The sequence below is a fragment of the Mastomys coucha genome, unplaced genomic scaffold, assembly GCF_008632895.1.
Source record: "Mastomys coucha isolate ucsf_1 unplaced genomic scaffold, UCSF_Mcou_1 pScaffold14, whole genome shotgun sequence".
NCBI classification, from domain to species: domain Eukaryota; kingdom Metazoa; phylum Chordata; class Mammalia; order Rodentia; family Muridae; genus Mastomys; species Mastomys coucha.
In genome coordinates this window covers 27,221,433-27,235,505 of record NW_022196896.1, presented here as the reverse complement: position 1 = coordinate 27,235,505, position 14,073 = coordinate 27,221,433, and the positions used below count along the sequence as shown (strand labels likewise).

At 42.0% G+C, this 14,073-nt stretch overlaps 1 protein-coding gene and 1 non-coding gene across 3 annotated transcripts in view; one reads left to right on the top strand and one right to left on the bottom strand.

Moving 5' to 3' along the window:
• The window catches only part of Clvs1 (clavesin 1), a 199,775-nt gene that overhangs the window by 174,262 nt on the left and 11,440 nt on the right, over positions 1–14,073 (top strand). For both annotated transcript variants that reach the window (XM_031366664.1, XM_031366665.1), the window contains exons 4-5: positions 1,733–1,843; positions 6,052–6,287. In XM_031366664.1, the coding sequence (XP_031222524.1) occupies positions 1,733–1,843; positions 6,052–6,287 (347 nt within the window). The remainder of the gene's footprint in view (positions 1–1,732; positions 1,844–6,051; positions 6,288–14,073) is intronic.
• Positions 4,005–4,150, bottom strand: LOC116089609. Its single transcript, XR_004118391.1, has one exon. It is a non-coding gene; the product is annotated as a small nucleolar RNA SNORA48 (small nucleolar RNA).

The following is a 14,073-nucleotide window of genomic DNA, read 5'->3' as shown; positions in this document are numbered from 1 at the left end:
ACACACACACACACACACACACACACACACACACACTCACACCTTACTTATACTTGGAGCTTTCTGAAATCAAATGTAGAGGAGTAAGACCACTGTTCATGAGCGTCCATTCTCCCCAGACAGACCCAATCCCCAAGAAACAATCTTACGCAAGTGTAGCTTGGGTAAGTCTAGTGTGGGTAAGAAAGTGCACACAGGCGCAGGAGAGACAATGGGCTGCCCCTACAGTGAAGGGAACTGCCTTCACTGAGCCTTACTGAGTACTGAAGGGCAGCCAGGCCTGCCTGTAGTACAGTTTCCTATGGCCCTCTCACTCTCCTTCACAGAAGAAAAATGAATTTATACAAGATCTCCTTTGGTAATCACATCTGTGGAGAATTCAAGAGGGCAACAGCCATGCCGTGTTTGAAGAAAATCACACATGGCAAATACTTATCCAATCCCTTTATTCAGTGGTGGTTCCATTGGGTTTTACAAATCAAGATTAAATAAAGTGAATGAATAAACTGAAATTCTCTAGTTTAACTCTCAAAATATTTCATTATTTCCTATTTGGTAATAATTTGGTACTTCTAGGTAGAAGTAAAAGTTATTTTTAAGATTTTCATATGTCAGCCTTTAAGTTCAGTCCCATATACTTTCATTGAAACTAGGTCTCCTTGTGGCAGATGCCTAGGCATCCTGCAGACACAGAGAGTTCGGAAAAAGTTAATAGCCTTCTTTGTTTGTTATTATACTAAAAGGAGCCGGCATGGCATTTCATCACCCACGCAGAGGGCTTAGCTGCCCTTCTTGTCTTGCTAACACTTTACAAGATGTTTGTTGCAATAAACCTCACTGACAGCAAGCATGGCGACAGAAATAGCACTTAGGTGTTTCCCCTTTTAAATTCCATCAGTAGTGACAAACCCAATCTGCTGAAACCACACAGCAAGACTTCCTCGCCAAGATCCTTCCCCCTGCAGACCTCTAAGGCTCAGAGAGGCTTGCTAGCTTACGAGTCACAGACTTCTGTTCTGCCTTGGATTCCAAACTAAGAGAGAGAGATTTTTAAAATGCCTTTTCAGCCTGTTATTTATAAACTGTGCAGAAGAAGGGGCTCTGGTTTGGTTAGGGTGGTCAACCAGTCCTCACAACAACATTATCTTTTCCTGAGGATCTGCATCCAGGGTAGCATGGACAGGTAGATCCAGAAAGTGACCAAGTGACCGAGAGCCTATATTCCCAGAGCGGGGTCATTGAGAGAACCTCAAGTCTTAGATCCTTTGGGCTTCTTGTGCAGCCCTTTCTTGTGCAACCTGCTTACTCACCTGGCAAGTCCAAGTTCTGGACTATTGTCAAGTTGACACAATATCATGGAAGGAGAGCAGAGAATGAAAGCTAGACTCGGGGCCATCAGGAACTGAAGCATGGTTATACAGTACTATGAAAAATTTTGACTTCTAATGGTCTGGATCCCACGTACTTCTGTGCACCTAGATGAGTCAGTCATTCCATTTGGGAAGACTAGCCTGGACCCTATGCACATTAGGCTGTGGAGTGAAAGGAGGAGGAGGAATGGGAGAGGAAGGCAGGGGAAGGGAACCAGGCCAGGAGCTGAGCATCCAAGCCCTTTGTCTCCCTGGAAGTGGGGACTTCTGCCAGAGGGGCAGGCTGTCCCCTGGGGTGCTGCTGTCACACACAGAGTGTCAGTAACTGACTCGCTCTCTCACTCTCTGTATTTTCTTCCTAGGACAGCTTTCCTGCTCGCTTTGGAGGCGTCCATTTTGTCAACCAGCCCTGGTACATCCACGCCCTGTACACGCTCATCAAGCCATTTCTTAAAGACAAGACAAGAAAACGGGTAATGAAAAAGAAGTGTCTTTTAACTACTCAATGGGGCAGAGAGGTCCCCTGGCCTGTCAGTGACAATTTTAGTCCTATTCTATGTGTTCACTCCCTTAGCCACCTGCCAATAGCTTTTACCATGATTTTGCAACTTTTGAATATTTGCACCTTAGCAGGAATTTGCAAATAACTTGTATTTAATCAGTAATTCTGTAGAATGGGTTCTCTTCAGAACACCAGACAAACCAAAATAAACTTTGAAGGCACACAAATACCAGATGCCAATTTACTACAATGGCTATAGGAATAGGGCATGAAGCCACTTCCTGCTTGTATTTTATTTGTTTTTTTTTTTTTGTTTTTTTTTTTTTTTTTTTTTTTTTTTTGTGGGTGGGGGAGGTCTTATGTAACCCAGGAAAGCCTCAAATTCTTTCTTAAAGATTTATTTATTTTCATTTTATGTATATTCCTGATTTCCCTGAATGTACGTGTACATATGTACCACAAGCATATGGTGAACATAGAGACCAAGAGAGGGAATCAGATACCATGCAGCTGGAGTTACAGACTATTGTGAGCTACCATGTGGGCCCTGGCAACAGAACCTGGGTCTTCTGCAGTATCACCAAGTGCTTTTCCATGCTGAGCCATCTCTCTAGCCCCTAGCCTTAAATTCTTAGTCTTGCTACCTCTGTGTCTAGAGTTCTGGGATTATAGGCATTCACCCAACTGCTATTTCTTGTTCATGGACTATGTCAGCAGTTAGCATTTTGCCCTATATCAGCACGGTGAAAAGCGGTTATGGTTTTTTTTTTTTTCTCTCATAGACCTTGATAATTGCTAGATACAGCATCTGTAAGGTTGAAAACATTGTTTGTAAAATGTAATAATCTTAAAAGGGAAGCTTGATGTAATAGTGACATCAGTCAACATTTGAGAATCCAGCCTCTTTCATCAGAGCAGCGGCAGCACAACATGCTCTACAGCTGAGTAACACGCGTCCATTAGCTACTCTGAGTCTGATTTTCCTCATTTGTTATGTGGGAAAGCTAGCTCCTATACCACAGACTCTTTGGAGCAATTTAATGAAATGGCATATGAAAACATACTCATAATGCCATTCGTGTACCAGACACTTGGGTGACTTTTATTGCTTTTCTCCTTTATCTTTTGTCCCCACTAGCTTTACTAAAACATACTTGACAAGTGAATGTTGTATGTGTTTAAGGAGCACTACATTCATTTAATGTATGAATACATAGCAGCATGATTACCCCAATCATATCCATAGTTATGTGGCTGGTGACATGAAATTGTATGAACACACACACACACACAAACACACAATCAATCAAACAGCAACAAAACCAAAAAGCATAGAAAACATCTCATGGTAGAAGCTGTAGTATGTCATAGTGTGTACCACGGTATATCACTTCCACACATCTTCGTTTGCAAATGTTCTTTGCAATGAGCCATTATTCTGGTTCAAGTTCTCTGGCTTCTTTGACATCATCGATATTGGATCCTTATTGGGACTCCTGCCAGTTATCCAGTTGTTGCCCTGTGTGATAGAGAACCTGCAGCTTTGGATCAGCAGGTCTGGCCTTGTCATGAGTCCCAACCATTCACAGATGATATAGGTTTGGGGATGGACCATCTCAGAGACCTGGACCTGGGTCTGGGTGATAGCATCTGTCTAGGCCACCCAATGCTACCATCACCAGGAGGCAGGGTCAGATCTCTTGCTCTCATTCCCTTGGGTCCAGATCTCCTGATTATCACAAGTGGCAAAGGACATGGAGACAAAAGCATCACCCCCACAACCATGCCACTTTATGAAAGTCAAGTGATGGGGCCAGATCTTTCCCACTCTTACCCTGAAGGCTGGCTCACCTGTGCTGTCTCCACCAGGGTCCAACTCTACTGTGTGCTATAGCTGGTGAGGGGCAGGGGCAGCCCACCTGCTCTCCTGACCCCAGGGCCAGCTCTCTGGACTGCTGCAGGTGATGAGGGCTGAGGCATGAGGGCATCACCCACCCACGCACACCACTACCACAACCTCTGAGCAGAGGAATGGCAGAGCCAGGTCTCACCCCCAGTCCTCACTCAGGGCTGTCTCACCTGTGTCCCTACCATGTTATGCTGCCTGGATTTGATTTCATATGGTTTGGTTTTTATGAGTCCTAGGCATAAAACAGCTTTGGCTCCCAAAATAGGCAACAAGCTAGGCTGAACAAGGGACTGCTTTCTGCTCTGCCCTTGTCTGATATAAGACCACCACCACCACCAATAAGGTATTTCTTTGCCCATTGCCAGGAAGTGAGAATTCTTAATTCTTAAGCCTTGAATACATCTTGGTTTTTAAAGAACATTATAGTGGACTATTGGAGAAGGATAAGCTCCTGTTCCCAAACAAAGACAGAACTTAGAACTGGACATCACCAGCACCAAGAAGCAGGGGACTTTCAAGACATTCTATAGTCTACTCAGGACAGTACCAAGAACCACACGCCCAACATTGTTTGCAACAAGGCTTCAGACTTCCCAGAGCTTGCATTTCTACCTAGCACAGGGATGGTGGGAATTCCTCCCACAGTAGACACAGTCTGCTGAAATAGAGTGGGGCGTGTCTGTAGCTCCTAACCCAGGACAAGTGGGTCCAGTCTCTTACATCTGTGTTCCTCTCCTTGAATGCAGGATCAGGAGGGTTCCCAGAAGAGAGTCATCTTCACCAGCACAGCCTGTCCTTTAAGAACTGATTAGGTTGGCTGTGTGAGTACAAATGCCTAGAATAAACACCAGAGCAAGAGTTGGTGTGCTTCTAATACTCCAGCATCTACTCTAGAATTTCCTAAAAGCCAGAAGATCTTAGTTTATTCACAACAAATCTTTTTTTTATATTAACTTTCAGCCATATCCAATGGCAATATCAAAAACTCTCATTGCTTTCCCCGGCACTATAATGCCCAAAAGAGCACCACACTTACCTTCTTTTCCCTTCTGTCTTCATGGTGGTATTTAGAGTACAGGTTAAATGAACACAGGAGGATGGGGGAACAGGAATTTGTTGCTAACATCCAAATATTGGTACTCTAAAACTCACATTTAAATTTCATCATTGCCAGCTGTGGTATGCATGTCCAGGCGTAATTGATGGTGTTCCACTTGAGTACCACTTACTTATTCCATATAGTTAATTGTGTGTAACTTATGCATTGCATGTAATTATTTTATGCCTACAATGTGTATAGTAACCAACATTATTATAGATGTAGTTTAAATCAACTCTCAAGGTCAATTTCTAAATTGTAGTCTGTGACAATTACCTACTTATTACATATGATTTGTGGATTTATCTAAAAAAAAAAAAAAAAAAAACAGAAATGTGAAGCTTTTCTCCTTCTCATTTTGGCCACTCTGCATCATTATTCACTGTGTGCTCAGAAAACATAAACTTGTTTGGGTATCAGTGCTCTATGCAGGAGAGAAGGGGAAACAGCTACTAAGGACTTCCTACAACACATTCTCAGGTCATGGCTCTACTCTGAGTAGGAATAACTGAGTACAACCTAGTACAACCATACCATCCTGTAACCAAGGAATATACTTGTTACCAGAGTAAAATTTCATCATCATCTCACTCTCCCTAGGACCCAGTGGAATGAATTGGAACAGACCTAGAAGAAACAAATACAGAGGAGTTCATGGGAGGGATGGCAGCAGAGTGAACATGGGCCAAGCCTGGGACTGATTTAGACAGTAGTAGCAGAATAGACAAAGGCTCAGAATTTTTTCAGCAAGAGGCTGTTCTTGGTTTGGTTTGAGAAGATGGTTGGAACTAGAGAAGTTTTGAGGACCAGAGTTCTCAGAGACAAGAGGGGTACTCAAAACATGAGTAGTTTTGAAGCAGCTAGCATCCCTGTTTCATTCTTAGTGAGAATAAGTAGGGGACGACTGTATGCACACATCTGCGTGGTGGGCAAACAATGTTCAATCTATTCTTAAACTTCATTTTTTTAAAAATCAACTATCAATACAGCCCATTTTCTAAGCAATAAATTATCCTTTTATAATGACTAAGCCATGGGCACAATATAATTGCCTCTTTGAACACCATGGCCACCAGAGGCATTTCCAATTTGTCTTTGCTAAATTGTGTATTAGATTAAACAGTTGTTGATGTTTTAAATTTCTGTGCTGGTTATTTTTATTCCTTTCCAGATTTTCCTACATGGAAACAATTTGAACAGTCTTCACCAGCTAATACACCCTGAGTTCCTGCCCTCTGAATTTGGAGGAACCCTTCCTCCTTATGACATGGGCACTTGGGCCCGGACACTGCTTGGCCCGGACTACAGTGATGAGAATGAGTACACCCATACTTCCTACAATGCCATGCGTGTGACACACACCTGCTCCAATCTGGAGAGAGCGTGCTCACCCAAGCCCATGAAAAGGTAAGGCCTGCCGCAAGGCACGAGAGCTCTACTTAGATCTTACCATGGCTTAAAGAATTAAAAACTCTGTGGGCACAGACTTAAATAAAATAATTTTAATTAGAGTTTACAGAAAATGGGTCTTGTCTGTTGTCCCCTTTACAGAGTTTAAGGGACTAACATTATGTCATGATTACAAACTGACTCTTAAACTGCTAGAGTCTGTGAAGATACAGGTGACATGTGAGACCCCTTAAGAGACACTGATGACAAAATAACCCAGTAGAGAGAACATGCCCGCCATTCATCTCTTTGGAACCAAAGGCTCATTATTTGGCTTCAGCGCCATTAGGCATTAGGATCATCAATACAAATAAGATCATGGTGGTATCCCTTTAGAAGATGCACCAGGAAAGACTTTGAGCATGCTTCTAGGGTGGGTTGTCCTGGAGCTTTGCTCAGAGGGAAAAACCTCAGCAATTCTGTTAAAAAGAAACTGATGTGCTCAGCCCTGAGACAGGGAAACAGAGCCTTACAAAGCTAGGGGTGCTGTGATATGCACCTTGAAAATGTATAGTAAATCCCCAGAGAGAGCTAGACTCAACCGGTAAAGTGTGCTGCGTGGGTGCTTAGGACAACGCCATGGAAGAAGGTTGCTCTTGGTTTTTCTCTTTTTCTGTGTTTTTTTCTTTCTCTCACTTTTTCATGCTTTCCTTGACCACCTGTAATTTTTTTTTTTTTTTTTTTTTTTTTTTTGACATTTCAGAGAAAAAGTCAGAGTTTTGTTTGTGCTAGCTCAGTCTACAGTCCAGCCTGAGTGTGGCTTTTGAAATTTCCTACACAAATGATCCTGGTACACTTGGAACCTTTGTTTTTAAGGCTAAAATCCCCCATTAGTTACCATCTCAGTCCCAAGTCTAATCTCTCTCCACCTGTGAGCACAGAGTAGGCCCTTCCACTTGATTTTTCGTGGACTATATGAACTATATGTTCACAGCTAGTAGTTTTCTGACATCTAATAATGAGGATTCACTGGCTGCAGTTACACTAATAAATAACCAAGGCATTCTGTGCTTCAAACGTCAGGATTATCTTTCCTCACAGATCTGGGACAGAGAGCTAAGATCAGGACGACAGGACAGTCAGTATCTTTGCAGTGTCTCTTCCTGCCCTGCAAATGGCTTTCTTCCCCCTGTCCTCACATGACCTTCTCCCTGCTTATGTTTGAGTCCTAATTTCTTCTTACGAGAACATCACAAGTGTTGGCTTAGAGCTGACCACATTTTACCTTAATGACTTCTTTTAAAAAATCATCTTTAAATACAGTCATAACCAAAGGGACTGGTATGAAAACTCCAGTCTGGAAGTTTAGCAAGAGAGGGAGAACATGATGATACAACATCTGTCTGTGTCCTTCAGATATAGTTTATGTATCTAATGTGGCTGGGATCCTAGAACACTGCTATATCAGTGCAGCCATGACTTTATTGGTGAGTATTTATTGTTCAGTTTGTTTGTTTGTTTGTTTTGTCTCTATTTTGAACAATCATTTTCTCTGGGTTTGTCCTTAGCTTGTCTTCTCATTTCCCATGAAGGTTTGTCTGAGAAGCCTCAGATCACTTCCATTGCTGGACCAGAGATCCTGTCCTCTTTAGGTTTCAGCCCATACTGCCCAAGGGTGTCTTCAAAGGCAGTTTTACCAACAGTGATTAAAAATCAACTTTCCCCAGACCCGGACGCCCCACTGATGCGGGAACAAAACTACATTCATGGTATCTCTGTACCCCTTGGAACCTGCAGAATGCAAGAAAAGAAAAACAGACCTAGGGGAAAGCATCCATATAAACTCCTCTGGTTTCCCACTTATCATTAGATGGATCTTTTACTCAAGCCCTTGTTTCCAGGAAGCTTCATTTCACAGTGTACAGATTCAGACAGGCAGTGATGGAGTAGTGCGCCCTTGCTGCATGGCCATGTCAGAGTTCTGGATTGATGACCTTGGAAAAGTACTGTGAATCCAATGAGTGGGCACAGGTCCTAGGCTCCTCTGTGATTCTCAGCATGCATCCAGTCCATTTGGAGTGAAGCGGTCTTTTGTGGACTGTTGTAGGGACCTGATCACTTTCTATAGTGAGGCTGCTGAGCACGTATGGCTCTGAGTTCAGAGCTGAGCACTGGTTTCTCAATGGAATGGTTTTCGGTAAAATGAGAGACAACTGGCTCTCTCCAAATGAGTGACTATAACAGGTGCTGCCCCCTGTTCCTTGATAACTGTGATTCTGCTTTTAATCAGAAGGTATATTAATTACTACTTCAAAGGAACTTTCTTTAAACAGATCATTTCAGGGTTTTCTTTAAGCCAGTGAATACCGGGGAAGAGTTTGAGGCATTCTCTGCTCCAATGTTTTACACTTTCTGGAATTTCCTGAACTTTCTGTGTGTGTGTGTGTGTGTGTGTGTGTGTGTGTGTGTGTGTGTGTGTGTATGCGTGTGTGACATTTGCTACAGGGCATGTGTAGAAGTCAAAGGACAATCTAAAATGCTGGTTCTTACTTTCTACTTTGTTGAAGGTGGGGGTTTCTTTTTCCTTTATTGTTTACTACTGAGTATGCCACACTAACTGACCCCTGGACTCTGCCCATCTCTCCCTCCCATCTCATGTGTGAACACTGGAATCACAGCCACGTGCTCTCATATTTGGCTTAACATGGGTCCTGGGTATCCGAATTTGTATGACAAGTTCTTTATCCACTGAGCCCTCTCCCAACTAATCATTTCTGGAGTATTTTAATTATTACTATTTTCTTAGGAACCCTTTTTATCTCTCCCAGTCTATCAGCTGTTTCAAAAAGTTTAAGGATAAAATAGCCCATTTCTTCAATGGGAAGAGCCCGTGGCCAAATCTGTACAGCCTTTTTTTTTCTTTTCTTTTTTTTTTAATCAGCAATGATTATTTTTGTTGTGAATGAGACAAAACCTCAACTGCCTTAATTAAGAGGGGAAGTTCATTATTTTAAGTAGTGATATAACAGGTCACATTATGGTGGCTGCAGCAATGCAAGGAGAGAAGTTTAGAGGTGACACAGAACCCACGTTCTCACTACCACGTCTGACACAACTGTGAGATTCCCAAGCTCACGGTTCCTGACTCGTGTGGGAAAATCATGCCCAGACAGAGGATCTTTGTTAGCTGGACAGGGAGGAGAGGGAGGCTGGGGCTGGAAACCAACTGTCCCGATATAGGCTTGGTTAAACATGTAAGACTGAAATTTCTTTCCCATGAAGTAATTGCATGACTTTTAAATTCATGTCCAGATTTTGTGCCTTCTCTTCTAATCATTATGCAATATTTATTATTTTCTGATTCTAGCTTTTCTCACCGGCAAAGTAATTAAGATGGATATAGATATGATAAAAATCTAACATACCCACAGGGTCACTGTCTTCAAGTAACTGCTGGTGAATGACTAGTCATTTTATGAAAGTTTTGCATACATGCATGCATACATACATACATACATACATACATACATGGATGCATACATACATGTATATATACATATATACATACATATATACATATATGTATATATACATATATATGTACAACACACATATATAAATATGTACCCATACATTTGTATTGATTAGGAGATTATTGATAAATTTCATTAACTTTTTATCTTAGCCTCATTTGGGCTTGGGGATTTTGTCCCCTAAAGCTGCAGCCATCTGACTACAGGCACTTGGTGTAGAGGAGGGAGTCTAGGAAGGAGCTTAGCTTCCAGGCTATACTAAGAAGGGGGATTCAGTGCTGGCAGCTTGTAGCATGCCAGAGATCACAAATGGCTTTCATTGTTTTGTTTTTCTTCTAATTTTCCTCCTGAGGCAGCTGTTGACCCTGCAGCCGATGATCTCAAGATAATCAAGAGCATCTTTCTTTCTTGTTTTTGCTGAAAACAAATGTAAGGGAGGACTTTGAAAAGCCAGGATTTGTGTTACCTTCTGGACCTGTCACCATGTGCAGGGAAAAGACACATCTGATTTTCAGGATTAGGCCACAAGGTTATCCAGTAAAGGGTAGGGGACAGATCTGAACTACACAAGACTGCTATAGGAGGGAGACAGTTCGTAAATGAACATGGGCCAGAACTGTATCCCTACTATAGCATTGCAGGTCACACCTGCCAGGGCTGGCAAGAGAGAAAGCATAGATTCTAACGTATTCTCTTGAGCAAGCTCCTTCTCCACTGTATCTGAGTGCAGACCTGCTCTATTTATAGATGAATGTTCCCTGAACAGTATATAAAAATACATTTTGTGGGAGGTTGATATAGGAAAATTATGAGGTCAAGACCAACCTGGGTTACACAGCAAGACTTTATCTCAAAAGAAAGGGAGGGAAGGGGTGGGGGAGGGAGGGAGGGAGAGAAGAGAAGAGGAGAGGAGAGGCACTTACCTTTCTTTGTATTACTAGAGAATTACAATACTTCAGATCCAGAGGAGGCCCTTAGAGGTCATCCACAAGACATCAGGGTTTGCACCATTAAAGTTCTTTCCCATTATCCTCCACAGGCTTATGGGTACACATGGTCTAAATGATACTGCTGAAGGTGTCACTTTTACTGAGAAATCATCAACTTGTATTTCTGTAATATAGCCATTGCTGTTTCATAAACTTTGAAAAATATATTCAATTTCAACAAAACAGATTTGCTTGATACTTTTTAATTTCTTACATGTACAAAATTCCTGCCATTGTATGCAATACAAGGAAGGATGTGAAAGCATTTATCCATCCTTTTGCCCACTGCTGCTCATGAGCAGTGGTTGTGCCTGAAGCATGAGCTTCCTGACTTTAGGCTTCAGGGATTCTCTTCTGTTATTTTGAATTTCCTTTGCAAGCATTTTGATCGTTTCTGCCCAGCACATGATCTATACAAACATAATATTTTAATGTAAAAAATACAAGTACATACACATTTTCCTTTTATATTGATATTAAAGTTTTACAATGTTTCCTTTTCTATGTCCAAGATCATGAGACCTCATGCAAGGGAGCAGAGAGAGTTTTATATCAACAAAACTGTTTTCTCCCAAGCTTTTCTCCATGTAGAATGGGTTCATGTCTTACCATACACTTGTGTCCTCATGTTTCCATGGAAGCACACTACAGTGACTGGAATGGAGAGTGTATGGAAACCCAACCTGGATGAACCTTGACTGACTGTTAAGCTCCACATTCCCTCATGGTATACTCAGAAGCATTCGCTTTTCAATTTGGCCATAACTGGGGAGCCCTGCTGTACAAGGAGAGGAATGGCTCTTTTTTAAAACGCCAGATTTGGGAGCATTTTCCTGTAATTAAAGCATTTGACAATCTGAGGCAGGAGAACTGTAAATTCTAGGCCAGCCTGGGATGCATAGACACACTTAATGTCAAAAACAAAGAAGCAGAGGGCTAGAGAGATGGCTCAGCGGTTAAGAGCACTGACTGCTCTTCCAAAGGTCCTGAGTTCAATTCTCAGCAACCACCTGGTAGCTCACAACAGTCTGTAATGGGATCTGATGCCCTCTTCTGGTGTGTCTTGAAGACAGCTACAGTGTACTCATATACTTAAAATAAATATTCTTAAAAGAAATAAGAGAGCTTTCATTTAAAAGCAAACTAACTGACTAACAAACACCAAACAAACAAACAAACAAACAAAAATCATGCTATTATTCCAGTTTTGTTTAATTCAAGGGCTTCATTTATATCTTGGCAATGAAAAGAAAGTCTTGAAGCCTAATGATCCTGAAGCCACCAAACCCTTCTCAGTAGCCCAAAGTGATGATAGGAAAGAAGCATTCTTTGCTCAGCAGAGTCCATTTGAGAAGGGGAACACTGAGAAGAGATGCTTCGTATAGGATCCAAACACCACACAAAGAACCAGGCCAAGCCTGTCCACCCATCCCGAGTCTCAGCATGGATTGAAAGAGCAAGTCCATGGGTACACACACACACACACACACACACACACACACACACACACACAGCTGCCTCACTCATGAGGTTGATAATGAATGTACCATTTTTGGTTAGCACTATGCTGATGTTCCAAACTGATGTAACATGCCATGGCTCCCTTTTGGTGTATATTTAGATGAAAATTTTTTATTGCTGGGCTCTAATTTTTTGTTGTTGTTAAAAAGATGGTAAGAGTTATTTACATAAAGTCAAACTCAACTCTAGTAATTTCTAGGAATTATAAAATAAGTGTTCAGTGTTTATAGATAAAGTTAAACTTTTAGCACTAATTAGGGATCTTGTAATGATCAGAGCCATTAAACACACAATGCCTCTCCCGCTTGGTGCTATTACAAGACAGTAGAACTTTAAGAGGCAGGCGGTCTTGGTCATTGGCTACATGTTTTGTTTACCTGTTTCTGTTTCCCTTCCAAACCACAAAAGGAGCAGTTTTCCTTTGCTCTGTGCTCCCACCATGATGTGCTGGGTAACCACAGACCTAAAAGCAAAGGAGCTAATCAATTTTGAAATGGGATTGCTGAAAATGTAAGTCAAAATAGGTTTTTCCTCTTTACCTTTAGACTACCTCTTATATTAATATCATTGAAGGAATCCTGCGAACACAGATGCAGAAAGCAATTCACAGAAGAGCAAGGCTAAAAGACCTCATCTGGGACTTCAGTCACAGTGAAAGAATAACCACTGTTGTAGAGAAACTTTTGGCCCAGCTTTGTGGTCATCAGCTACGCTAGAAATAGTCTACTCTTGTTTCTTTTGGCCAAACATCTTCATCCTTGTGTTCCTAGAACATCTTGCTGGATTGTGCATAAAAGTGAGAAGGTGGTATAAAGACACTGTGAGCCACCTGATTTGGGGAGTGACTGAGCAGAAAATCTCTTTGATTGAGTTCAAATTTCTGAGCAAAACAGACCTAAAGGTCAGAGTCTCCTCTCTTTCAGCAACCCTTACTACTTATATTTATATAACCCTGGTGATGGGGGGACCTTCTGAATCTAGTAATTTTCAGTGACTTCCTGAGACCCCTGAGTTGTTTACTTCCTGAGTCTTAAAGACCCTCCTCTGGGAACTTCCTAACTCTTAAGAAGGCTCCTACCAGGATGATATGCTTCAATTATGAAGAAATTGTTCCAACCCCCCTCTCTATCTCTCTGTCTCTGTCTCTCTGTCTTTCTGCCCCTCTCTCTCTTCCCTTCTCCCCTTCTGTCTCCCTCCTTTCTTGTGTATATACTTGTGTATAAATGCATGTGTGTGCAGATGCACATGTATGCATATGTGTGCATAAGTGTAATGCATATGGAAGGCACAGGTCAACTTTGGGTGTCAGTCCTCCATTACTATCTACTGTTTGGGCTTTGGTTTTGATTTGAGATGGGGACTCTTACTGGCCTGCAGCCCACTAAGGCTGGCTGGCCTGTAAGCCTCAGACATCTGCCTGTCTGATTCTGCAGTGCTGGGATTACAAGCATGCACCACTATACCCAGCTTTTCTGTGTAGATTCTAGGGGCCAAACTCTGGGTCTTGTACTTCTGTGCAGGCACTCTACTAACCAAACCATCACCCCAGCAGCGACCCTGAGTTTATAGTCTGAGTTCATGTTTGTTGAGTAACTATTCATTTTCAGCAGAGTTAATAGATCACATGAAAGAGTGACAAGTGGCAGTGTGAGCACAGAAGGATCCTGCCTTTGGAGCAGGACAAGGGGTCTTGAAGTAAAGAAAAAATGATCCACACAGTCACTGAATCCACAGACATCATCTCTTAATGAATAGAACACA